At 49.6% G+C, this 25417-nt stretch overlaps 1 protein-coding gene across 2 annotated transcripts in view; it reads left to right on the top strand.

Moving 5' to 3' along the window:
• GUCY2C (guanylate cyclase 2C) overlaps positions 1-23631 on the top strand; it is a 52806-nt gene extending 29175 nt beyond the window's left edge. For both annotated transcript variants that reach the window (XM_038767856.1, XM_038767855.1), the window contains 11 exons: positions 277-409; positions 3931-4068; positions 5218-5306; positions 5397-5488; positions 7982-8140; positions 10162-10354; positions 12531-12705; positions 13778-13876; positions 14863-14957; positions 18552-18628; positions 23094-23631. In XM_038767856.1, coding sequence (XP_038623784.1) covers positions 277-409; positions 3931-4068; positions 5218-5306; positions 5397-5488; positions 7982-8140; positions 10162-10354; positions 12531-12705; positions 13778-13876; positions 14863-14957; positions 18552-18628; positions 23094-23271 — 1428 coding nt within the window. In that variant the 3' untranslated portion in view covers positions 23272-23631. The remainder of the gene's footprint in view (positions 1-276; positions 410-3930; positions 4069-5217; positions 5307-5396; positions 5489-7981; positions 8141-10161; positions 10355-12530; positions 12706-13777; positions 13877-14862; positions 14958-18551; positions 18629-23093) is intronic.
• Positions 23632-25417: the final 1786 nt, after the last annotated feature.

Here is a 25417-nt window from a genome sequence, read left to right as displayed (position 1 = left end):
TGGAGACTGTGAGGCCCACGTGGGATGAGGACTAAGTCCGACCCAATTTGCTTATATCCACCCCAGTGCTTAGTACAATGCCTGGCACATAGTAAGTGCTTAACAAATACCAGGATGATCAAGTGGTGGAGGTGGGATTAGAACCCAGGCCCTTCTGACTGCCCAGCCTGGGCTTTATTCACTAGGCCAACCTGCTGCTCCTGGAACAGCTGTGGTTATTGCCCAGGCAGTTCTGCATTTTTACCTTTTCTCTCCCTCTGAATGTGGAAATTCTAGGGAATGTCTTACTTGCACGCCAGCAAAACAGAAGTCCATGGACGCTTGAAGTCCACCAACTGCGTGGTGGACAGCCGCATGGTAGTGAAGATCACTGATTTTGGCTGCAATTCGATTCTGCCTCCCAAGAAAGGTTTGGAACGACGTTCATCGCTGCCGCTTTGTCCCCGCCCTGACAGTCTTGAGGCCTTGACAGTCGTCTAGACCGTGAGCCCACTGTTGGATAGGGACCGTCTCTGTATGTTGCCAACTTGTACTTCCCAAGCGCTTAGTACAGTGCTCTGCACACAGTAAGCCCTCAATAAAAACGATTGAATGAATGAATGATTAGGATTAGATCGCATCTCCATCACATGCCAGATGGACCTGGAGTCAGGGGACCTGAGCTCTTATCCCACCTTTAGCCTGTTGCGTGACCTTGGCCAAGTCACTTCATTTCTCTGGGTCTCAATTTCCTCCTCTGGAAAATGGGGATTCAATACCTGCTCTCCCTTAGACTTTGAGCCCTGGGTAATGATAATTAATAATAATCAAAACAACGACAATAATAGCTAGCCTATGAGACCTGGGGATTGATCATTAATAATAATCAAAACAACAACAATAAGTGGTATTTGTTAAGTGCTTACCACGTGCCAAGCACTGCACTAAGCGCTGGGGTAGCTAGAAGAGCAACAGGTTCCATATGGTGCACTCTTTCTAAGTAGGAGAGAAAATAGGTATTAAATCCCTGTTTCGCAGATGAGGAAACTGAGGCACAGAGAAGTTCAGTGGTTTGCCCAAGGTCCCACGGCAGGAAAGTGGTGGAGCCGGGATTAGAACCCAGGTCCTTTGATTCCCAGGCCCAGATGCTTCCCGTGCTGCTGTCCTGGGTGGAACAGAGACTGTGTCTGATCTGATAATCTTGTTTCAATCAATCAATCAATCAATCGTATTTATTGAGCGCTTACTATGTGCAGAGCACTGTACTAAGCGCTTGGGAAGTACAAATTGGCAACACATAGAGACAGTCCCTACCCAACAGTGGGCTCACAGTTTCAACCTCAGGGCTTGGCATATAGAAAGCACTGAACAAATATCTCAATTATTATTATTAATTATCCCATGACTAAGACCACCCTTTAACGGGGCATGATTTCTTGGAGAGTTGAGAGTTTAGCCATCTGTAAGTGATGCTAGTTACACATCCCCCACCCTGTGCTCTCAGGGAAAATGGATTTTTAAAAATGCTACTTAAGGACTTACTAGGTGCCAGGCACTGTGCTAAGCACTGGGATGGAGACGAGCTAATCAACTAAGATACAGTTCATGGCCCACATAGGGCTTAGAGTCTTAATTCCCATTTTGCTGATAAGGTAGCTAAGGCACAGATAATTTTTTATGATATTTTTCAATCGTATTTATTGAGCTCTTAGTATGTGTAGAGCACTGTAGTAAGCGCTTGGGCATGTACAATGAAACAGGATTAGCTGGCACATTCCCTGCCCATAACGAATTTACAATATTTGTTAAGCGCTTACTATGTGCCAGGCTGTATTCTAAGCCCTGAAGTAAATACAAGCTAATCAGGTAGGATGCAGTCCACGTCCCACATGGGGTTCGGAGTCTTAATCCCGTTTTACAAATGAGGGAACTGAGGCTCAGAGTAATGAAGTCACTTGCCCAAGGTCACCCAGACGACAGCCACTATTCCCAATTTGTGGGAAGAGTCTTCCCGGGAAAAGCATTATTGGCGTGGATTAAACACCTAATGGATGCTCTGCACACAGTAAGCGCTCAATAAATACGGTTGATGATGATGCTGAGCATTGCCCTGGGCATCTGCCTTGTACAGGGCACTTGGAGGGAGGAGTGGGTGAGGTTGAGGAGCAGCGGGGTGGCATAGGAAAGAAACCAACGGCACAATCCCTGATTTTAGGAACTGACAATCCGGGAGAGGCAGCAGAAATAGAACGGGGACTATTCCACGGTTTAGAATGAGAAGGGTGGGTTATAATAGACACAAGTGGAGAAAGAAACCAGCAGATAAGCGGACCAGAGCTGAGGTGCCTTGGGGGAAGCATGATGGGAAAATGGGGGCCAGATTGGGGTGGGCCTCCTGCAGCAGTTGGCGTTTCTGGTGGGCCCTGAAGGTTTGGAAGTGGCGGGGCATCTCAGGGTGGGTGGGTAATAATAATAATAATGTTGGCATTCGTTAAGTGCTTACTTCATCATCATCAATCGTACTTATTGAGCGCTTACTAGGTGCAGAGCACTGTACTAAGCCCTTGGGAAGTACAAATTGGCAACACATAGAGACAGTCCCTACCCAACAGTGGGCTCACAGTCTAAAAGGGGGAGACAGAGAACAAAACCAAACATACTAACAAAATAAATAGAATAGGATAGGTATGTACAAGTAAAATAAATAAATAGAGTAATAAATATGTACAACCATATATACATATATACAGGTGTTGTGGGGAAGGGAAGGAGGTAAGATGGGGGGATGGAGAGGGGGACGAGGGGGAGAGGAAGGAAGGGGCTCAGTCTGGGAAGGCCTCCTGGAGGAGGGGAGCTCTCAGCAGGGCCTTGAAGGGAGGAAGAGAGCTAGCTTGGCAGATGGGCAGAGGGAGGGCATTCCAGGCCCGGGGGAGGACGTGGGCCGGGGGTCGATGGCGGGACAGGCGAGAGCGAGGTACGGTTACTATGTGCAGAGCACTGTCCTAAGCGCTGGGGGGCTACATGGTGATCAGGTTGTCCCACGGGGGGCTCACGGTCTTAATCCCCATTTTACAGATGAGGAAACTGAGGCTCAGAGAAGCTAAGTGACTTGCCCAAGGTCACACAGCCGACAGGTGGTAGAGCCGGGATTCGAACCCATGACCTCTGACTCCAGAGCCCGGGCTCTTTCCGCTGAGCCACGCCGCTTCTCTAAGCAGCGTGGTAGTGCTCCGTAGGGTAGCGCTGGCTGGGTGGGAGGTGAGAGGGAGGGAGCATTGGGGGGGTATGAGGAGGGGGAACTGGAATTCTTCTCGGCTTCCTCTCGTCCTCCCCTAATCTCTCTCCCTCCCTCTTCTCAGCTCCTTCTGCTGTCCCCTCTTTCCCACTGGGGGAGGAGGAGGAGGAGGAGGGAAGACCCCAGGAAGAGGAGGGGGAAGTTGGATGAACCTCCTTATTCTTCTATTATTATTACAATATTTGTTAATATTGTAATATGCTCTCTTCCTCCCTTCAAGGCCCTGCTGAGGCTCACCTCCTCCAGGAGGCCTTCCCAGACTGAGCCCCTTCCTTCCTCTCCCCCTCGTCCCCCTCTCCATCCCCCCCTTCTTACCTCCTTCCCTTTCCCACAGCACCTGTATATATGTATATATGTTTGTACATATTTATTACTCTATTTATTTTACTTGTACATATCTATTCTATTTATTTTATTTCGTTAGTATGTTTGGTTTTGTTCTCTGTCTCCCCCTTTTAGACTGTGAGCCCACTGTTGGGTAGGGACTGTCTCTATGTGTTGCCAATTTGTACTTCCCAAGCGCTTAGTACAGTGCTCTGCACATAGTAAGCGCTCAATAAATACGATTGATTGATTGATTGATTGATTGTTAAGCGCTTCCTATGTGTGAAACACTGCTCTACGCGCCTTCCCTCTTTCTCCTCATGGCCTCACAGACCTGTGGACGGCTCCCGAACACCTCCGGCATGCCAGCGAATCCCAGAAGGGCGACGTTTATAGCTACGGCATAATCGCCCAGGAGATCATCCTACGCAAAGAGACCTTCCATACCCTGTGCTGCTGGGACCCCAAAGGTATGGGGGTTCACGTCTGTCCACGCCCTCAGTCCGCTCTCCGCCGTGGCTTGGGGGGCTGGGAGGAGGGGGTCTCTCCTGTCAACTGGGGCCGGCGGAGAAAGGTCCACCCGGGCCTGGAATGCCCCCAATCCCTCTGCCCATCCGCCAAGCTAGCTCTCTTCCTCCCTTCAAGGCCCTGCTGAGAGCTCACCTCCTCCAGGAGGCCTTCCCACACTGAGCCCCTTCTTTCCTCTCCCCCTCGTCCCCCTCTCCATCCCCCCATCTTACCTCCTTCCCTTCCCCACAGCACCTGTATATATGTATATATGTTTGTACATATTTTTTACTCTATTTATTTATTTTATTTGTACATATCTATTCTATTTATTTTATTTTGTTAGTATGTTTGGTTTTGTTCTCTGTCTCCCCCTTTTAGACTGTGAGCCCACTGTTGGGTAGGGACTGTCTCTATATGTTGCCAATTTGTACTTCCCAAGCGCTTAGTACAGTGCTCTGCACATAGTAAGCGCTCAATAAATATGATCGATGATGATGATGATGATGATATTAAGACCTTAGAGAAGCAGCATGGCTTATTGGCAAGAGCCCGGGCTTGGGAGTCAGAGGACGCGGGTTCTAATCCCCGCTGTGCCACTTGTCTGCTCCCTTGGGCAAGCACTTCACTTCTCTGTGCCTCAGTTAACTCATCTGTAAAATGGGGATGAAGACTGTGAGCCCCACGTGGGACAACCCGATTATCTTGTACCTACCCCAGTGCTTAGAACAGTGCTTGGCACATAGTAAGCACTTAACAATGAAATATACCGTGCATACATATACAAGCAGCGTGGCTCCGTGGAAAGAGCACAGACTTTGGAGTCAGAGGTCATGGGTTCGAATCCCGGCTCTGCCACTTGTCCGCTGTGTGACTCTGGGCAAGTCACTTCACTTCTCTGGGCCTCAGTTACCTCATCTGTAAAATGGGGATGAAGGCTGTAAGCCCCCTGTGGGACAGCCTGATCACCTTGTATACCCCCAGCGCTTAGAACAGTGCCTTGCACATAGTAAGCGCTTAATAAATGCCATTATTATTATTATTATTATTATTATTATTATACATACATATGTTCCCGCTGGACTGAGTGGTTCCGTTTCCCTCGACATCAGAGAAAATCTATCGAGTGGAGAAGGCCGAAGGTTCGAGGCCCTTCCGCCCGGATCTGTTTCTGGAGAACGCAGAGGAGAAAGAGGTGGAGGTAAGGCCGTGTGTGTGATTCCCCCCGGTCCTGTCCCCGCCATCCCGGCCTCCCGGGATTCAGCTGGCCTACCTTGGCTCCTTCCTCCAGGTGTATCTGCTGATGAAGAGCTGCTGGGAGGAGGATCCGGAGAAGAGGCCTGACTTCAAGAAAATCGAGAGCACCCTGGCTAAGCTCTACGGGTATGTGCCCGAGCCATTCATTCAACAGTATCTGTTGGGCGCTCACTGTGTGTGGAGCACTGTACTGAGAGTTGGGAGAGCACAGTACAACAACAAACAGCCATATTCCCTGCCCACAATGAGCTTACCGTCTAAAGTCTTGGCTTCCCCTGGGCTTCAAGGCTGTCCATCCCCTCGCCCCCTCCTACCTCCCCTCCCTTCTGTCCTTCTCCAGCCCAGCCCGCACCCTCCGCTCCTCCGCCGCTAATCTCCTCACTGTACCTCGTTCTCGCCTGTCCCGCCATCGACCCCCGGCCCACGTCCTCCCCCGGGCCTGGAATGCCCCCAATCCCTCTGCCCATCCTCCAAGCTAGCTCTCTTCCTCCCTTCAAGGCCCTGCTGAGAGCTCACCTCCTCCAGGAGGCCTTCCCAGACTGAGCCCCTTCCTTCCTCTCCCCCTCGTCCCCCTCTCCATCCCCCACATCTTACCTCCTTCCCTTCCCCACAGCACCTGTATATATGTATATATGTTTGTACATATTTATTACTCTATTTATTTTACTTGTACATATCTATTCTATTTATTTTATTTTGTTAGTATGTTTGGTTTTGTCCTCTGTCTCCCCCTTTTAGACCGTGAGCCCACTGTTGGGTAGGGACTGTCTCTATATGTTGCCAATTTGTACTTCCCAAGCGCTTAGTACAGTGCTCTGCACATAGTAAGCGCTCAATAAATATGATTGATTGATTGATTGATTCTCCTGCCACTCTCCTCATAACCATCGTGATAAGAATGATTATAATTGTGGTGTTGGTTAAGCACTCCACCACTTGTCTGCTGTGTGACTTTGGGCAGGTCACTTCACTTCTCTGAACCTCATCCTAAGCGCTTAGTACAGTGCTCTGCACACAGTAAGCACTCAATAAATACGATTGATTGATTGATTGATTGACTTCATCTGTAAAATGGCAATAAAGACCGGGAGCCCCATAGGGGGAGGGAGGTGGGGACGACTCTGTCCAACCTGATTAGCTTCTATCTACTGCAGCGCTCAATACTGTTTCTGACTCATAGTAAGCGCTTAACAAATACCATTGCAAGACAATCAGGTTGGGCACAGTCCCTTTCCTACCTGGAGCTCACAGTCGAAGAGGGAGAAAGGGCAGGAATCTTCTCCCTATTTTACAGATGAGGAAACTGAGGTTTGGAGAGGTTCAGCAATCTCCCCAAGATCACCCAGCAGGCAAGTGGCCCCTGGTCCTGAGGGCTTCCCAAGAGGTGTTGCTACTCAGTCAATCGTATTTGTTCATTCATTCAATCGTATTTATCATCATCATCATCATCATCAATCGTATTTATTGAGCGCTATGTGCAGAGCACTGTACTAAGCGCTTGGGAAGTCCAAATTGGCAACATCTAGAGACAGTCCCTACCCAACAGTGGGCTCACAGTCTAAAAGGGGGAGACGGAGAACAAAACCAAACATACTAACAAAATAAAATAAATAGAATAGATATGTACAAGTAAAATAAATAAATAAATAGAGTAATACATATGTACAAACATATGTACATATATACAGGTGCTGTGGGGAAGGGAAGGAGGTATTGAGCGCTTACTGTGTGCAGAGCATTGTACTAAGCGCTTGGGAAGTACAAATTGGCAACATACAGAGACAGTCCCTACCCAACAGTGGGCTCACAGTCTAAAAGGGGGAGGCAGAGAACAAAACCAAACATACTAACAAAATAAAATAAATAGAATAGATATGTACAAGTAAAATAAATAAACAGAGTAATACATATGTACAGACATATATACATATATACAGGTGCTGTGGGGAAGGGAAGGAGGTATTGAGCGCTTACTGTGTGCAGAGCATTGTACTAAGCACTTGGGAAGTACAAGTCGGCAACATACAGAGACGGTCCCTGCCCAACAACGGGCTCACAATCTAGAAGGGGGAGACAGACAACAAAACCAAACACGTAGACAAACATGTTGAGAGATGATTCGAGCACTGTACTGAACGCTTGGGAGAGTACAGTCTAACAACGCAACAGACACATTCTCTGCCCACAACGAGCCCCCTCTGAAATCAATCGATCATCATCATCATCAATCGTATTTATTGAGCGCTTACTATGTGCAGAGCACTGTACTAAGCGCTTGGGAAGTACAAATTGGCAACATATAGAGACAGTCCCTGCCCAACAGTGGGCTCACAGTCTAAAAGGGGGAGACAGAGAACAAAACCAAACATCCTAACAAAATAAAATTAATAGAATAGATATGTACAAGTGAAATAAATAGAGTAATATGTACAAACATATACATATATACAGGTGCTTACCGAGTGCTCCCCACGTGCAGAGCTCTGTACTAAGCGCTACAACAGAACGGAGTTGGCGGACACGTTCCCCGCCCGCAAGTCTGGAGCATCTTTCCGATGTCGGGAGGGTGGAGGTGTCTTCCCGCTCGTCAAGGCCCCCGATGCTACTCTCCCCCGGCAGGAACTTCCACAGCCAGAACAGCGAGAGCTACATGGACACCCTGATCCGGCGCCTGCAGCTCTACTCGCGCAATCTGGAGCACCTGGTGGAGGAGCGGACGGAGCTCTACAAAGCCGAGCGGGATCGGGCCGACAAACTCAACTTCCTGCTCCTCCCCAGGTCCGTCCTCGGGGAGGACCGCCCGCTGGAGGGAAGCTCCCTGTGTGGCATGCTACCCTTTTCATTTGTTCACTCGATTGTATTTCTGGAGTCCTTATTGTGTGTGCGGAGCACTGTACTAAGCCCTTGGGAGAGTAGTAATAATCATAATAATAATTAAGGTACTTGTTAAGCACTATGTGCCAAGCACGGCACTAAACCCTGGGATAGATCCAAGTTAATCAGGTTGGATGCACTGTACTGAGAGTTGGGAGAGTACAATACAACAACAAACAGCCATATTCCCTGCCCACAATGAGCTTACCGTCTTACCATATGGGGCTCACAGTCTTAATCCCCCTTTTACAGATGAGGGAACTGAGGCCCAGAGAAGTGAAGTGACTTGCCCAAAGTCACGCAGCAGACATGTGGCAGAGCCGGGATTAAAGGCCGGGTCTTTCTGAATCCCAAGCCCACGCTCTATCCACTAAGCCACGCTGCTTCTCCTGCTGAGCACTTACTGTGTGCAGAACACTGTACTAAGCACTTGAGAAAGTACAATACCACAATACAATGGCATTGGATGACTGTGTGACTTTGGGCAGGTCACTTCACTTCTCTGGGCCTCAGTTCCCTCATCTGTAAAATGGGGATTAAAACTGTGAGCCCCACGTGGGACAACCTGATCACCTTGTATCCTCCCCAGCGCTTAGAACAGTGCTTTACACATAGTAAGCGCTTAATAAATGCCACCATTATCATTATTATTATTATTACAATGATAGATACATTCCTTGTCCATAACGAGATTAATAACAATAATAATAATTATTATTATGGTATTTGTTAAACGCTTACTATGTGCCGGGCACTGTACTAACTGCTACGATGGACACAAGCAAATCTGGCTGGACACAATCCCTCTCCCACATAGAGCTCACAGTTTCAATCCCCATTTTACAGTCGAGGGAACTGAGGCCCAGAGAAGTAAAGTGCCTTGCCCAAGGTCACACAGCAGACATGCGGCAGAGATGGGATTAGAACCCTGCTCCTTCTGATTCCCATGATCCATCAACTAAACCATGCTGCTTTTTAATAACCATGCAATAATAGTAGTACAATAATAATAATTGTGGTATTTGTTAAGCACTTACTCTGTTCCAGTCACCGTATTAAGCACGGGGGTAGATATGAGATAATCGAGCTGGGCACGGTCCCTGTCCCACAGAGTGTTCATTCCCATTTTACAGATGAGGGAACTGAGGCACAGAGAAGTGAAGTCACCTGCCCAAGGTCACACAGGAGGCAAGTGGTGGAGCCGGGATTAGAACCCACAACCTTCTGACTCCCAGGCCTGTGGTCTAGTGACTACACAACGCTGCTTCTCTAGGCCAGGCTGTTGTGTGCAAAGCACTGTACTAAGCGCCAGGCGAGAAATGCAAGTGGAGACCTAAACTGGTCATTTAGTTTATAATAATAATAATAGTAATGATGGCATTTATTAAGCGCTTACTATGTGCAAAGCACTGTTCTAAGCGCTGGGGAGGTTACAAGGTAATCAGGTTGTCCCACGCGGGGCTCACGGTCTTAATCCCCATTTTACAGATGAGGGAACTGAGGCCCAGAGAAGTTAAGCGACTTTTTTCTTCTGTCCATCAGCACACCACGGGATGGAGCCTGGGGGGTCGGCGTCGGCTCCCAGCTCCGGCCCTCCCCGGCACGGGGGTCTCAATCAGCACGTCAGCTCCCCAGGCCGACGTCATCATCATCATCATCATCAATCGTATTTATTGAGCGCTTACTATGTGCAGAGCACTGGACTAAGCGCTTGGGAAGTACAAATTGGCAATATATAGAGACAGTCCCTACCGAACAGTGGGCTCACAGTCTAAAAGGGGGAGACAGAGAACAAAACCAAACATACTAACAAAATAAAAAAAATAGGATAGATATGTACAAGATAAATAAATAAATAGAGTAATAAATATGTCCTCTCCCGCCCTCGCTAACGCACAGTCCTGAGGGTTTCTCCCTCCCCTCAGGCTGGTGGTGAAGTCCCTGAAGGAGACGGGGCTGGTGGAACCGGAGCTGTACGAGGAAGTGACCATCTACTTCAGCGACATCGTGGGCTTCACCACCATCTGCAAGTACAGCACGCCCATGGAGGTGGTGGACATGCTCAATGACGTCTACATGAGCTTTGACCACATCCTGGACCACCACGACGTCTATAAGGTGACCGGAATCTGCGCCGAAAATAACTGGGGGGGTCGTGGGGGGAAGAGGACTGAGTGATCGGATCCACTGAAGGATTGATCTCCGATGGGAAGCGGTGCTGAGTAATTACGGGGTTGACTCACGTCGGGGGGCTGCTGATGTGAGGCGAATCTGGAGGTCCGCAAAGGCTGGTCAATGCGGAAACACGAGGCCAGGACAGTCAGGAGAGAGAGGAACTCAAAAGAGACAGGTGACAAGACAGAGAGAAAGAGAGAGGTTCTTAAATCTGTAAGCTTTCACCTCTTCATCCCTTGCTGTCCTAGCTTCAGGCCCAAAGGCTGGTGTTGGCGGTGACGATGGCTACTAATAAAGATAATTGTTGTCATTTGTTAAGTGCTTTCATTAAACCAAGCACTGGGCTAAGTGCTGGGAGAGATTCAAGATAATCGGGTCAGACGCAGTGCCTGTCCCACATGGGACCATCTTAATGGGAGGGAAAACGGGGAATTTCATCCCCATTTTACAGACAAGGAAACTGAGGCACAGGGAAGTGAAGTGACTGGCCTAAGGTCACACAAAAGGCAAGTGACGGAGCCAGGATTAGATCCCGGGTCCTCTCACTCCCAGGCCTTGGATCTTTCCAGTAGACCACACTGCTTCCCTCCTACTCTCGCCCTGATTCATTCATTCATTCATTCAATCGTACTGATTGAGCACTTATTGTGTGCAGAGCACTGTACTAAGTGCTTGGAAAGTACAAGTCGGCAACATATAGAGACGGTCCCTACCCAACAACGGGCTCACAGTCTAGAAGGGGGAGACAGACAACAAAACAAAACATGTGGACGGGTGTCTAGTCGCCGGAATAGAATTAAAGCTAGATGCACAACATTGAAGCAGCGTGGCTCAGTAGGAAAGAGCAAGGGCTTTGGAGTCAGAGGTCATGGGTTCAAATCCCGGCTCTGCCAATTGTCAGCTGTGTGACTTTGGGCAAGTCACTTAACTTCTCTGGGCCTCAGTGACCTCATCTGTAAAATGGGGATTAAGACTGTGAGCCCCCCGTGGGACAACCTGATCACCTTGTAACCTCCCCAGCGCTTAGAACAGTGCTTTGCACATAGTAAGTGCTTAATAAATGTCATTATTATTATTATTATTAAAATAAATAGAATAGGAAATATGTACAAGTAAAATAAATAGAGTAATAAATCTGCACAAACATCTATACAGGTGCTGTGGGGAGGGGAAGGAGGTAGGGCAGGGGGATGGGGAGCTTTACTCTCCATCCAAACCGCTACCCTGCTCATTCAAGCTCTCATCCTATCCCGTCTGGACTACTGCACCAGCCTTCTCTCTGATCTCCCATCCTCGTGTCTCTCTCCACTTCAATCCATACTTCATGCTGCTGCCCGGATTATCTTTGTCCAGAAACGCTCTGGGCATATTACTCCCCTCCTCAAAAACCTCCAGTGGCTACCAATCAATCTGCGCATCAGGCAGAAACTCCTCACCCTGGGCTTCAAGGCTGTCCATCACCTCGCCCCCTCCTACCTCACCTCCCTCCTCTCCTTCTCCAGCCCAGCCCGCACCCTCCGCTCCTCCACCGCTAATCTCCTCACTGTACCTCGTTCTCGCCTGTCCCGCCATCGACCCCCGGCCCACGTCATCCCCCGGGCCTGGAATGCCCTCCCTCTGCCCCTCCGCCAGGCTAGCTCTCTTCCTCCCTTCAAGGCCCTGCTGAGAGCTCACCTCCTCCAGGAGGCCTTCCCAGACTGAGCCCCTTCCTTCCTCTCCCCCTCGTCCCCCTCTCCATCCCCCCATCTTACCTCCTTCCCTTCCCCACAGCACCTGTATATATGTATATATGGTTGTACATATTTATTACTCTATTTATTTATTTATTTATTTTACTTGTACATTTCTATCCTATTTATTTTATTTTGTTGGTATGTTTGGTTTTGTTCTCTGTCTCCCCCTTTTAGACTGTGAGCCCACTGTTGGGTAGGGACTGTCTCTATGTGTTGCCAATTTGTACTTCCCAAGCGCTTAGTACAGTGCTCTGCACATAGTAAGCGCTCAATAAATACGATTGATTGATTGATTGATTGAGGAGAGGAAAAAGGGGGCTCAGTCTGGGAAGGCCTCTGATGGATTTCCAGCAGCCCCGGCTGGTGATGTCAAACCGTCCCCACAGGTGGAGACCATTGGCGATGCCTACATGGTGGCTAGCGGTCTGCCAAAGAGGAACGGCCATCGGCATGCGGTGGACATCGCCAAGATGGCGTTGGACATCCTCAGCTTCATGGGCTCCTTCGAACTCCGCCATCTCCCCGGCCTGCCCGTCTGGATTCGCATCGGCGTGCACTCCGGTACGGGGTCTGGCCTCCGACGCTGGGAGTAGGCCCCGGCCGGGAGGATTTGGTCACCTCCCAGAATTCGCCCCGCAGCTGATGGTCACTCAAGGACGCTGGGGCTAGTTTGGACTTGAAAGGTCTCCTATAAAGCAGGGCCAGCTCTACTTTGAGGAAAGTGACCGCATCAGAGGGGTGGCGGAGGTCGAGGATGCCAACGGCCTCATGTCTCTTTCTCTCTGGGGTGGCAGCGGCGGGGCCTGTGTGACCAGGGACTGGGGGGAGGAACCAAGAGGCCATGAGGAAACAAGAGGCCAGGGTGGTCAGGAGAGAGAGGAACTCAAAAGAGACAGGTGACAAGACAGAAAGAGAGAGGTTCTTAATCTGTAAGCTTTCACCTCTTCCTCCCTTGCTGTCCTAGCTTCAGGCCCAAACAAAGGCTGGTGTTGGCAGTGACGATGGCTAATAATAATGATAATTGTTAATGATAATAATGATAATGACCAGGGACCGAGGGGATGCCGTGTGTGCCCGCGGCGTGTGATGGTATCACGGTGTAGGCGCTGAGGGCTGGGGAGGGGTGAACCTTCCCGGCTTTGCAGGGCCAAGCGTCTGAGGGTGGGGCGGGCCTCAGTGGCTCCCCGAAAGCTGACTTTATTCCCATCCAGCTCCTGGAACCAGCTGGTTTTAGTCTCCTGGTGCCCCTGGGAGCCTGGGAGGAAGGAAGTGGATGGGGCTGGAGTGGTTTCCCTGTGGGTCTTGGAGCTGGGAAGGAGTGGGGAGATGAAGCTGGGACTCGGAGGCCGGGTGGGCTGCTCTCCGGCTGGCCACGGAGGCAAGGGAGGGGCGCGGCCTTCCTCCCTGGTTGGCGGAGGAGCCGTCTGAGCGTCCCCGTGGCTTTTCTGCTTGCCCACCTCTGCCCTCGCCACGTGCCTGGCCCCGGAGCCCAGAGTGCCCAGGCGACATCGGACACATCCAACCGGAGGTGTACTTCTGCCTGCTGGGGATCTCAGAGTGGTGGGCAGTGGGGGACTGCAACATGGGGTGACTGGTAACCTTTCCTCCTCCTTATCCTGGCTCCCCCCTGCAGGCCCGTGTGCCGCCGGAGTGGTTGGAATTAAGATGCCCCGTTACTGTCTGTTTGGAGATACGGTGAACACGGCCTCCAGGATGGAGTCAACTGGCCTCCGTAAGCCCTGGCCTCCTTCCTCTATCTCCCTCCTCGCTGCCCCCCGACAGGGCGGGACCCAAGATATCATGGGGTGAATGGGAGCAGTCTCTCCCCTGGTCCAGCAAACGGCCTTTCCACTCGATCTTGGGGTTCTTCCCCCAAAATGACTTCCTCCTCTGTCCACTCAGATCCGGCCCTGCTGAGAGCTCACCTCCTCCAGGAGGCCTTCCCAGACTGAGCCCCTTCCTTCCTCTCCCCCTCGTCCCCCTCTCCATCCCCCCATCTTACCTCCTTCCCTTCCCCACAACACCTGTATATATGTATATATGGTTGTACATATTTATTACTCTATTTATTTATTTATTTATTTATTTATTTTACTTGTACATTTCTATCCTATTTATTTTATTTTGTTGGTATGTTTGGTTCTGTTCTCTGTCTCCCCCTTTTAGACTGTGAGCCCACTGTTGGGTAGGGACTGTCTCTATGTGTTGCCAATTTGTACTTCCCAAGCGCTTAGTACAGTGCTCTGCACATAGTAAGCGCTCAATAAATACGATTGATTGATTGATTGACTTTGTTCTGCTCCCCACTTTGAGGGAAAGGTGGTCAAGCTCTGTGAATAATCACCATAATCATCATACTAGTGATAAGAATAATAGTCTATTAAGCATTTACTTGGTGCTGAGAGCCAAGGTAGATATGAGATATTCAGTCCCTGCCCCACACACAATGCCTGTGATCTTAGAGACAGGAAGAATGGGTCGTATCGTTATAGAGCACTCCCAAAGTGCTTAGCACAGTGCTCTGCACAGAGAAGGCACTCAATCAATATCAGTGATTGATTGATTGATTGAAAGGAAGGGCCCTGGAGTTACCAGGTTTTCCTTCACCCCATTGCAGCCCCTACTGGGAACCGCCGCAGACATCTGGGGAAAGGCAGCCCCACTGAAACCAGTTTCTGGAGTAAAAGTCCTTTTGGCTTTTTGTTTGTTTGTCTCTAGCATTGAGGATTCACGTCAGTGGCTCCACTATCGCCATTCTCAAAAGGACACAGTGCCAGTTCCTGTACGAAGTAAGAGGAGAAACGTTTCTAAAGGTAAGCGCCTCTCTCCCCTTCCCTCTCCCACACACAGCCACATTCACAAAGTGTCTTCCATACCACCATTCTTTCATTAAATCATATTTACGGAGCGCTTACTGTGTGCAAAGCACTGTACTAAGCGCTTGGGAGAATCAAATCGAATAATAAACAGAGACGTTCCCTGCCCACGAGCTAGGATGATGCCTATTCTGCCTGACCCAGCTCTCCAGAATGTCACGAAAACTCCAGTCAGCATCTCTAATCTTCCATGACGCTCCCTGGGTGCCCTTTGGCTCCCAAATCCGAGGAGAGGAGAGTCCACCAAACTTGGGAAACCTGCCCCACGTAAATGTGTGACTTTTGATAACTGAGGGGAGGCCCACCTGGAGATTCATTCATTCGTTCAATCGTATTTTTTGAGTGCTTACCGTGTGCAGAGCACTGTACAAGCGCTTGGGAGAGTTCAACGGAACAACAAACACATTCCCTGCCCGCAGTGAGCTTAAGGTCTAGAGGGGGAGACGGATAATCAGTAACGCCCAGAAAAGAAAGCAGGACAGACTATGGTGGGAAGAAAAACCGAACTGTCCCAGCCTGGGATGGTCAATAATCGCAGGGCCGGCTTCACGTGCCTTAGTGGCAAGAACCCGGGCTTGGGAGTCAGAGGACGTGGATTCTAATCCCGGCTCCGCCACTTGTCTGCTGTGTGACCTAGGGTAAGCCACTTCACTTCTCTGGGCCGCAGTTACCTCATCTGGAAAATGGGGATGAAGAGCGTGAACCCCACGTGGGACAACCTGATTACCTTCTATCTCTCCCAGTGCCTCGAACAGTGCTTGGCATATAGTAAGCGCTTAACAAATACCATAATAATAATAATTATTATTAGTAGTAGTATTATTACCAATTAGCCCGCCCCCGGAAGCAGGGAAGAATGGGCCAATACCTCCTGCTTGGTATGACATCATCCCATTGTGCTTTGTGCACATGCGGAGTAATGTAATGACGTCATACGAAGGTGGGCCTGAACCCCGAATTTCTGGGTGTGGAGAAAGACCACATCTTTGCTCCAGGGCCATTGTGTTCCCCTCCCACATCCCCGTTCTCACAGCAGCGAGAGAGGCAGCAACAGTAGTAGCTGTCGCCGGAGTATTTGCTAAGCACTTACGTGGGTGCGGAGCACTGTACTAAGCACTGGGGGAAAAAAATACATCGGTGAGAATTAGACACAGACTTAGGTCCTTCAGGGGCACGCAATCTAGGAATCGGGTGAGGAAGGGTTTGGCTACGATCACAAGAAGGAACACACAAACAACATAAAAACCAAAGTTCAGAGTCCAACAAGTCCCGTGAATAAAAAGACCAATGGGGGCCTCAGGCCAAGCGTCCGGTCCCAACAAAAACATTAGTTATTTAGTCTTCGTTGCTATATTTATTATGGTATTTGTTAGGTGCTTACTAGGTGTCAATCCCTGTTCTAAGCACTGGGGTGGAAACAAGTTAACCGGGTTAGACACAATCCCTGTCCCACATAATGCTCACAATCTAAACAGAAGGGAGAACAGGTACTGAACCCCCATTTTGCAGTTGAGGAAACTGAGGCACAGAAGTGACTTGGCCAAGGTCACACAGAAGACAACTGACTCCTGGGCCTGTGCTCTTTCCACTAGAACATGCTGCTTCCTAACATTCTAAAATTATAACTCTCAATATCTGCATTATTATTAAAAATAATGGTATTTATCCACTAAGCATTCATTCATTCATTCAGTCGTATTTATTGAGCGCTTACTGTGTGCGGAGCACTGTACTAAGCGCTTGGAAAGTACAAGTTGGCAACATATACACTGTGCTAGGCACTGGGGTACAAGATAATCAGGCTCTGACACAGAGGTAGGGTGGCTGGCTACTTACAGTTTCTTTTAATGGCATTTTGTTAGGCGCTTACTATGTTCCACGCTTGACCTAAACGCTGGGCCCGATACAAATTAATCAGATTGGACACGGCCCATGTCCCACATCTTCTAGACTGTGAGCCCACTGTTGGGTAGGGACCGTCTCTATATGTTGCCAACTTGTACTTCCCAGGCGCTTAGTACAGTGCTCTGCACACAGTAAGCACTCAGTAAATCCGATTGATTGACTGATTAGGTTCACAGTGGCAATCAATCAATCAATCGTATTTATTGAGCGCAGGTTCACAGTGGCAATCCCCATTTTACAGTCTCTAGGCTGTAAACTCACTGTGGGCAGGGAATGTGTCACGTCAAGCGCTTAGTACAGCGCTCCGCGCTGGGCCCGATACTTCCCAAGCGCTTAGTACAGCGCTCTGCACATAGTAAGCGCTCAATAAATACGATTGATGATGATGATGATGAAACTAATCAGGTTGGACACAGCCCATGTCCCACAGGAGGTTCACGGTGGCAATCCCCATTTTACAGTCTCTAGGCTGTAAACTCACTGTGGGCAGGGAATGTGTCACGTCAAGCGCTTCGTACAGCGCTCCGCGCTGGGCCCGATACTTCCCAAGGGCTTAGTACGGCGCTCTGCACCTAGTAAGCGCTCAATAAATACGATTGATGATGATGATGATGAAATTAATCAGGTTGGACACAGCCCATGTCCCACATGAGGTTCACAGTGGCAATCCCCATTTTACAGTCTCTAGGCTGTAAGTTCACTGTAGGCAGGGAATGTGTCATGTCAAGCGCTTAGTACAGCACTCCGCGCTGGGCCCGATACTTCCCAAGGGCTTAGTACAGTGTTCTGCACCTAGTAAGCGCTCAATAAATACGATTGATGATGATGATGATGATGAAATTAATCAGGTTGGACACAGCCCATGTCCCACAGGAGGTTCACGGTGGCAAGCCCCATTTTACAGTCTCTAGGCTGTAAACTCACTGTAGGCAGGGAATGTGTCACGTCAAGTGCTTAGTACAGCGCTCCGCGCTGGGCCCGATACTTCCCAAGCGCTTAGTACAGCGCTCTGCACATAGTAAGCGCTCAATAAATACGATTGATGATGATGATGATGAAATTAATCAGGTTGGACACAGCCCATGTCCCACAGGAGGTGCACAGTGGCAATCCCCATTTTACAGTCTCTAGGCTGTACTCACTGTGGGCAGGGAATGTGTCACGTCAAACGCTTAGTACAGCGCTCTGCGCTGGGCCCGATACTTCCCAGGCACTTAGTATAGTGCTCTGCACATAGTAAGCGCTCAATTAATATGATTGATGATGATGATGATGAAATTAATCAGGTTGGACACAGCCCACGTCCCACATGAGGTTCACAGTGGCAATCCCCATTTTACAGTCCCTAGGCTGTAAGTTCACTGTGGGCAGGGAATGTGACCCGTCCGATTGTACTCTCCCAAGCGCTTAGTATAGTGTTCTGCACTGAGTAACTGCTCAATAAATATAATTGACTGACGGATGAGGGAGCCAAAGCCCAGAGAAGTGATGCCAAGGTCACTTCCTTGATCGACGCCTTGGCGACGCGTCCCGAGGCACTCGCTTACCGTCGGGCCCGGAATCGAAGGTGGGTCTGGGGTCCAGTGGCTGAGCTACTGAACGTCTCTCTCTCTTTTGTGACATTAGGGCAAGGGAACGGAGACCACGTTCTGGCTGACGGGGATGAAGCACCAGGAATATAACCTGCCCACGCCGCCATCTGTGTAAGCCTGGGGCCGAGGGTGGGGAGCTGGAGGTTCCCCGCATTGAACCACACGCTTGTCTTAAAGAGCACGAGCCCGGTAGCCCGCAGGCCATGGATTCTAATCCTGGCTCTGCCACTTGTCGGCTGGGTGACCTTGGGCAAGTCGCTTCACTTCTCTTGTCCCCAGTTACCTCGTCTGTAAAATGGGGATTGAGACTGTGAGCTCGATGTGGGATAGGGACCGTATCCAAACCTGATTTCTTTGTACTCACCCCAGAGCTTAGTACAGTGCCTGGCACATCATCATCATCATCAATCGTATTTATTGAGCGCTTACTATGTGCAGAGCACTGGACTAAGCGCTTGGGAAGTACAAATTGGTAACACATAGAGACAGTGGGCTCACAGTCTAAAAGGGGGAGACAGAGAACAAAACCAAACATACTAACAAAATAAAATAAATAGAATAGATATGTACAAGTAAAATGAATAAATAAATAAATAGAGTAATAAATATGTACAAACATATATACAGGTGCTGTGGGGAATATAGTAAGCGCTTAACAAATACTATAATAATAATAATAATTATTATTATTATTAATAAAGGTCATGTTAACTGGAGCTCCTCCCCACCCGCACTTGACCCAGATGACATCATGCGTAATAATGGTAATAATAATGATGACGGTATTTGTTAAGCGCTTACTATGTGTCAAGCGCTGTTCCAAGCGCTGATGTAGATAAAAGTCACTTAACTTCTCTGGGCCTCAGTTCCCTCATCTGTAAAATGGGGACGAAGACTGTGAGCCCCACGTGGGACAACCTGATTACCTTGTATCTACCCCAGCGCTTAGAACAGTGCTTTGCACATAGTAAGCGCTTAACAAATACCAACATTATTATTATTATTATTATTATAAAAGCTAATCAGGTGGGACACAGTCCCTGTCCCACATGGGGCTCGCAGTCTTAATCCCCATTTTACAGATGAGGCACAGAGAAGTCAAGTGACTTGCCCAAGGTCACACAGCAGACAAGTGGCGGAGATGGGATGAGAACCCAGGTTTTTCTGATTCTCTGGCCCGGGCTCTATCTACTAGGCCATGCTGCTTTTCCAACTTGTTGCCAACTTGTACTTCCCAAGCGCTCAGTACAGTGCTCTGCACACAGTAAGCGCTCAATAAATATGATTGATTGATTGATTTTCCAGCGTAGTGCTGCATGAGGACATCATCATACCCCCCACACCAGGCTGGGGGTGTGTGAAGGCGGGGGTCAGATTGATGGCGAGCAGCCCATAGTCCCACACTGTGGAGGTGGGAAACGGGGTCGAACTGGAGAATTGGGCAGTAGGGAGAGTTAATAAAAGAAGTGGCTGTGGGATTTATGTTGGAGTGAGCACGTGTCAGCAGGTACGGGTGGGTGGGTAGGGATCATCATCATCATCAATCGTATTTATTGAGCGCTTACTATGTGCAGAGCACTGTACTAAGCGCTTGGGAAGAACAAATTGGCAACATATAGAGACAGTCCCTACCCAACAGTGGGCTCACAGTCTAAAAGATTGTGATAGGGATGGGGCGTGAGTGGGTCTGTCACAGATTTATTTATTGTAGGCTGTGCCAGTATTTGCTACAAACGTGACAATCGGTCTGAAGACAACTCAGGCTCCGTGCAAGGATACGTGCCTAAAGTCGGGAAGCCTTTCATGAAACCAAATATTTTTAGTAGAAATGAAGAACTTAACCTGGCCACAAAATTCTGCCACCTAGGCAGCACTAACGACACGTGGATAAGCAAAAAAGGAGGAATCCGAACTCAGCGGGCCACATGACTACCGCAAGAGTGACAGAGTTAGGCCACTTTGGGGTATCGGTTCACCTTATTGCCCCACTTGAGGCTCACAGACTAATAGGAGGAAGAACAGGTATTGGACCCCCGTTTTACCCAAAAGGAAACCAAAGCAAGTGACTTGGCCAAGGTCACGCAGCAGATAAGTGGCGGAGCTGGAATGAGAACCCAAGTCCTCGGACTCCTACGCCTGGGATTGTTCCACTAGGCCACCCTGCCACCCTACACATGTGCACATCCATGTGTAATACACGTATGTGTGGGCGTGCAATCTGTTTCATGAAGAAGCTAATTGGGGAAGTACTTCTACTAGGGTGGGGTAAGACTGTGATCTCGGTTACTGAGGTAAAACCAAGGGGGCAGGGAAAGAGGAAGAGGCAGTACTGGACAGAGACTGATAATGATGATACTAATAATTGCGGTATTTGTTAAGCGCTTACTCTGAGCCAGGCATTGTACTAAACAATGGGGCGGATACAAGACGATCAGGTCAGACACAGTTCCAGTCCCACGTGAGGCTCGTAAAGGTGAGGGAGAACAGGAATTGAATCCCAGCTTTACAGATGAGGAAATGATGGCACAGAGCAGTTAAGCGTCTTCCCTGAGGCCACACAGCAGGTAAGTGGTGGAGTGACACCCAGACCCGAGTTCTTTCCACTAGCCCACACTGCTTCAGTTGAGAAAAGGGGTTGATTTTCCTTTTTTGTCTCATCTGCCTCAATCACCATCTCAATTTTTCCCTTCGCCTTAGGGGCTTGGAAAAGAGAAGCAGCATGGCCTAGTGGATAGAGCCCGGGTCTGGAACTCAGCAGGACCTGGGTTCTAGTCCCAACTCTGCCCCTTGTCTGTTGCGTGACCTTGGGCAAGTCACGTCACTTCTCTGGGCCTCAGTTCCCTCATCTGTATAATAGGGATTAAGACCGTGAGCCCCCAGGTTGTGTGACATGGCCTGCGTCCAATCTGATTCACTTGTAACTAGCAGTGTTAAGTGCAGTGCCTGGAACGTAGTAAGCACTTAACAAATACCATAAAAAAGAGCATTTCTGAGCAGTGGATCCACAGGAGTTAGTATGGAGGCAGGGCAGGGCTAGGATACGGCAGGGGATGGATAAGGGCTTACTCCCCATACCCCCGCCAAACACACACACACACTCAATTCTCAGTGGGACAGTTGAGACTGCGTAACATGGAAGGCCAAAGCCAGGGTCTAAAGCCACGTTGGCTTCATGGCAAAAACCTGGGCTTGGCAGTCAGAAGACGTGGGTTCTAATCTCCACTTGTCTGCTGTGTGACCCTGGGCAAACCACTTAACTTTTCTGTGCCTCAGTTACCTCACCTGTAAAACGGGGATTCAGACTGTGAGCCCCACGTGGGACAACCTGATTACCTTCTGTCTACCCCAGAGCTTCGAATAGTGCTTGACGCATAGTTAGCATTTAACAAATACCATCATTATTATTATTACTCGGCTCCTCTTTCTGAAGTGAAAAAGTCTGGGGACTTTCTAGAGTGCTATGTGACCAAGCATAGGAGGCTTCCATTTGGGGGAAGTGAAAGATCTCAGTTCTAAGCATTTCCCCAAATCAAAATACACCCGTCAGCAACCTCGGTGGTCATTTAACCTCATTTAGGGCTAGGATGAGGGGTAAGGTTAGGGCTAAAGGTTAGTGTTAGGGTTAGTTTTGAGCTGGGGCTTGACTCCCTCAATTAGAGAGTGGAAGTTCCTTGTGAACAGACAACGGGCCATTATTTTATTTTATCATCATCATCATCAATCGTATTTATTGAGCGCTTACTATGTGCAGAGCACTGTACTAAGCGCTTGGGAAGTACAAATTGGCAACATATAGAGACAGTCCCTACCCAACAGTGGGTTATGGCATTTGTTAAGTGCTTACTATGTGTCAGGCACTGTACTATGCTCTGGCGAAGATACAATATAATCAGGTTGGACACCGGGTCCTACAAGGGCCTCGCAGTCTTAATCCCCATTCTGCAGGTGAAGGAACCGAGGCACAGAGAAGTGAAGTGATTTGCTCAAGGCCACACAGCAGAGCAATGGTGGAGCCGGCATTGGCACCCAGATCCTCTAATTCCCAGGCTCTTCCCACTAGGCCCGAATGGCTAGTACAGTTCCCCGTGGCCGCTCAGATACCACGAGTGTGGCGGGGGTAGAAATTGGGTGAGGGTCGGGGCTAGCTTTAAGGAGAGGGCCAGGCTCAACCTTTAGATCAAGAGGTAGAAGGTGAATGGAAGAAAGAGGGGGCTCAGAAAATTGGGCATCTCCGGGCCCGAGGAACCCTGGACCCAGAGAAGCAGCGAGGCCTAGTGGATAGAACACGGTTCTGGGAGGTAGAAGGACCTGGGTTCTAATCCCGGCTCTGCCACTTGTCAGCTGGGTGGACCTTGGACAAGTCGCTTTACTTCTCTGTTCCCTCATCTGCAAAATGGGGATTAAGAGCGTGAGCCCCATGTGGGGCAGGGACCGCGTCCAACCCGATCAGCCTGTATCTAACTCGGCGTTTAGAACAGGGAGTGACGCATAGTAAGCGCTCAGCAAATACCATTTACAGAGAAATAAACAAAAACTAAAAATGGCCGCGAATTTTCCGGCTCCCCTTCTCTTCCAGAGAAAACCAGCAGCGCCTGCAGGCCGAATTCTCCGATATGATCACGGAGTCCTTGCGGAAGAGGCAGGCAGAGGGCTTCAAGCGCCAAAAGCCCTGCCGGGTGGCCAGTTACCGGGAAGGCTCTCTGCAATATCTGCAGGTAGCCACTCCTGACCACACCAGCGGCACGTACCTGTAGGCCCTGGAGACTTCAAACAGCGGAAACGCGAATCCCCCCGCTCCTTCCCCGAGCAAGCCCAGGCCGGGAATACCCATCCATCCTCCGGAGACGCGGCTTCTCTTGCTGGACTCCAAGGCGGCCCGTCGATGGCGGGGGTTTCTGGATCGTCGTGGTTGCTGTCTTGACGGTCAACGTTCCCTGCACAGGAGAGCCGGGGAATGAACTTGGGCCCGTATTCGCTTTTCCTCTAGGATAGTATCTCCTCCAAGCCCTCCCCTCCTTTTTTTTTTTTTTCAGATATCCCAATTTTCACCCCTATTTAATTTGCCATTTTTGGAGACGGGCGTTTGTGCGTTTGGTGGTAATATTAAAATCTCCATCGGATCGGTTTTGCCGTTTCTAACTACAGGCTGCCCCAAAACGCAACAGACCTACCGCGCTATTTAACTTACTCTATAAGCAGCCCAGAGTCAGGCATCCTGTCTTGGAAAATTCTCTCGGTATCGGTTTGGTGGTCAGTTTGTGCCCAACATTGTGAGAAGAGCTGGGGTAGAGCCAAGATAATTAGATCGGACGGCCCCGTCCCACTTGAGACTCAGTCTAAGGGAAAGGGAGAGCAGGTATTTAATGCCCATTTTACAGGTGAGGAAAGGGGCTCAGAGACGTGAAGTGACCTGTCTGAGATTACACAGCGGGCAAGTGACGGAGCCGGGATTAGTACCCGGGTCGCCCGTCTCCCAAGCCCGAGTCCTTTCTGTTAGGCCGTGCTGCTTCTCGACTGAACCTTGAAACCGAAGAGGCCGAGTTGAGTTAGATATGATTCTAACCCTGATGCTAAACTATCTAACTCAACCCTAACTCTTAATGCGAAGCAGCATGGCCTAGCGGAAAACCTGGGCCTGCCGGTCGGAGGACCTGCGTTCTAATCTCAGCTCCACCACTTCCCGTGTCTTTCCCCCATCGAACCCCTGAACCGCTACTTGTCCGCTGTGTGACCTTGGGCAAGTCACTTCACTTCTCTGTGCTTCCGTTACCTTACCTGTAAAATGGGAAATAAGACGTCATTTAACCTCATTAGGGCTAGGATGAGGGGTAAGGTTAGGGCTAAAGGTTAGTGTTAGGGTTGTTTTTGAGCTGGGGCTTGACTCCCTCAATTAGAGAGTGGAAGTTCCTTGTGAACAGACAACGGGCCATTATTTTATTTTATGGCATTTGTTAAGTGCTTACTATGTGTCAGGCACTGTACTATGCTCTGGCGAAGATACAATATAATCAGGCTGGACGCCGGGTCCTACAAGGGCCTCGCAGTCTTAATCCCCATTCTGCAGGTGAAGGAACTGAGGCACAGAGAAGTGAAGTGATTTGCTCAAGGCCACACAGCAGAGCAATGGTGGAGCCGGCATTGGCACCCAGATCCTCTAACTCCCAGGCTCTTCCCACTAGGCCTGAATGGCTAGTACAGTGCCCCGCGGCCGCTCAGATACCACGAGTGTGGCGGGGGTAGAGACAGGGACTGTGTCCAACCTGATTATCTTGGATCTACTCTAGCGCTTAGAACGGTGTGTGGCACATAATAAGCGCTTAAAGAGTATTAAATATTATTATTATCTTTCGCCCATCTTTCCCGTCTTCCAGCCTGCATCTTGCCCCTGTTTTCCCACCTCCCTGAATCCATCTCTTTCCCCATCTTCCTACTCTCCAGGACTGTCTCCGTTCCTGTTTCCTCGGGTCTATAAGCCAAGAGTCCCGTCCCTCCCTTCCCCACCTGCCAGTCTCTGGGCTGTCTGTCTGTCTGCTCCCTGATTTCTAGGTGGTTCCCTCCACTCCTCCCGTGCCCACCCCAGGGTGAGTGGGTGGAAGCGAGTCACGGGGCTATCTTGCGAGTGCAGGCGGGAGAAGAGGGTGGGAGGTGACCTCGCCGAGCCAGTTCAGGGTTCCAACATCCCTTCTTCCCTCAGAATGAGGCTCCCGTGCCCCTCTCCCCAAAACCACCACCTTGGGAAATGCCGAGGCCCACAGCGGGCAGGGTTTGGCCCGGCCTGGCCTTACTTGTGGAATTTACTGAACTCTATCAACTCACTAGGTGCTGAGCACAGCACTAAATCCTGGGCTAAGTCCTAGATTATCAGGTTGAACACAGTCCCGGGCCCCTCCGGAAAGGGTT

This window comes from Tachyglossus aculeatus, chromosome 27 (assembly GCF_015852505.1).
Source record: "Tachyglossus aculeatus isolate mTacAcu1 chromosome 27, mTacAcu1.pri, whole genome shotgun sequence".
Taxonomy (NCBI): domain Eukaryota; kingdom Metazoa; phylum Chordata; class Mammalia; order Monotremata; family Tachyglossidae; genus Tachyglossus; species Tachyglossus aculeatus.
The sequence above is the reverse complement of the archived record's forward strand: the minus strand, read 5'-3'. Positions and strand labels throughout refer to the sequence as shown.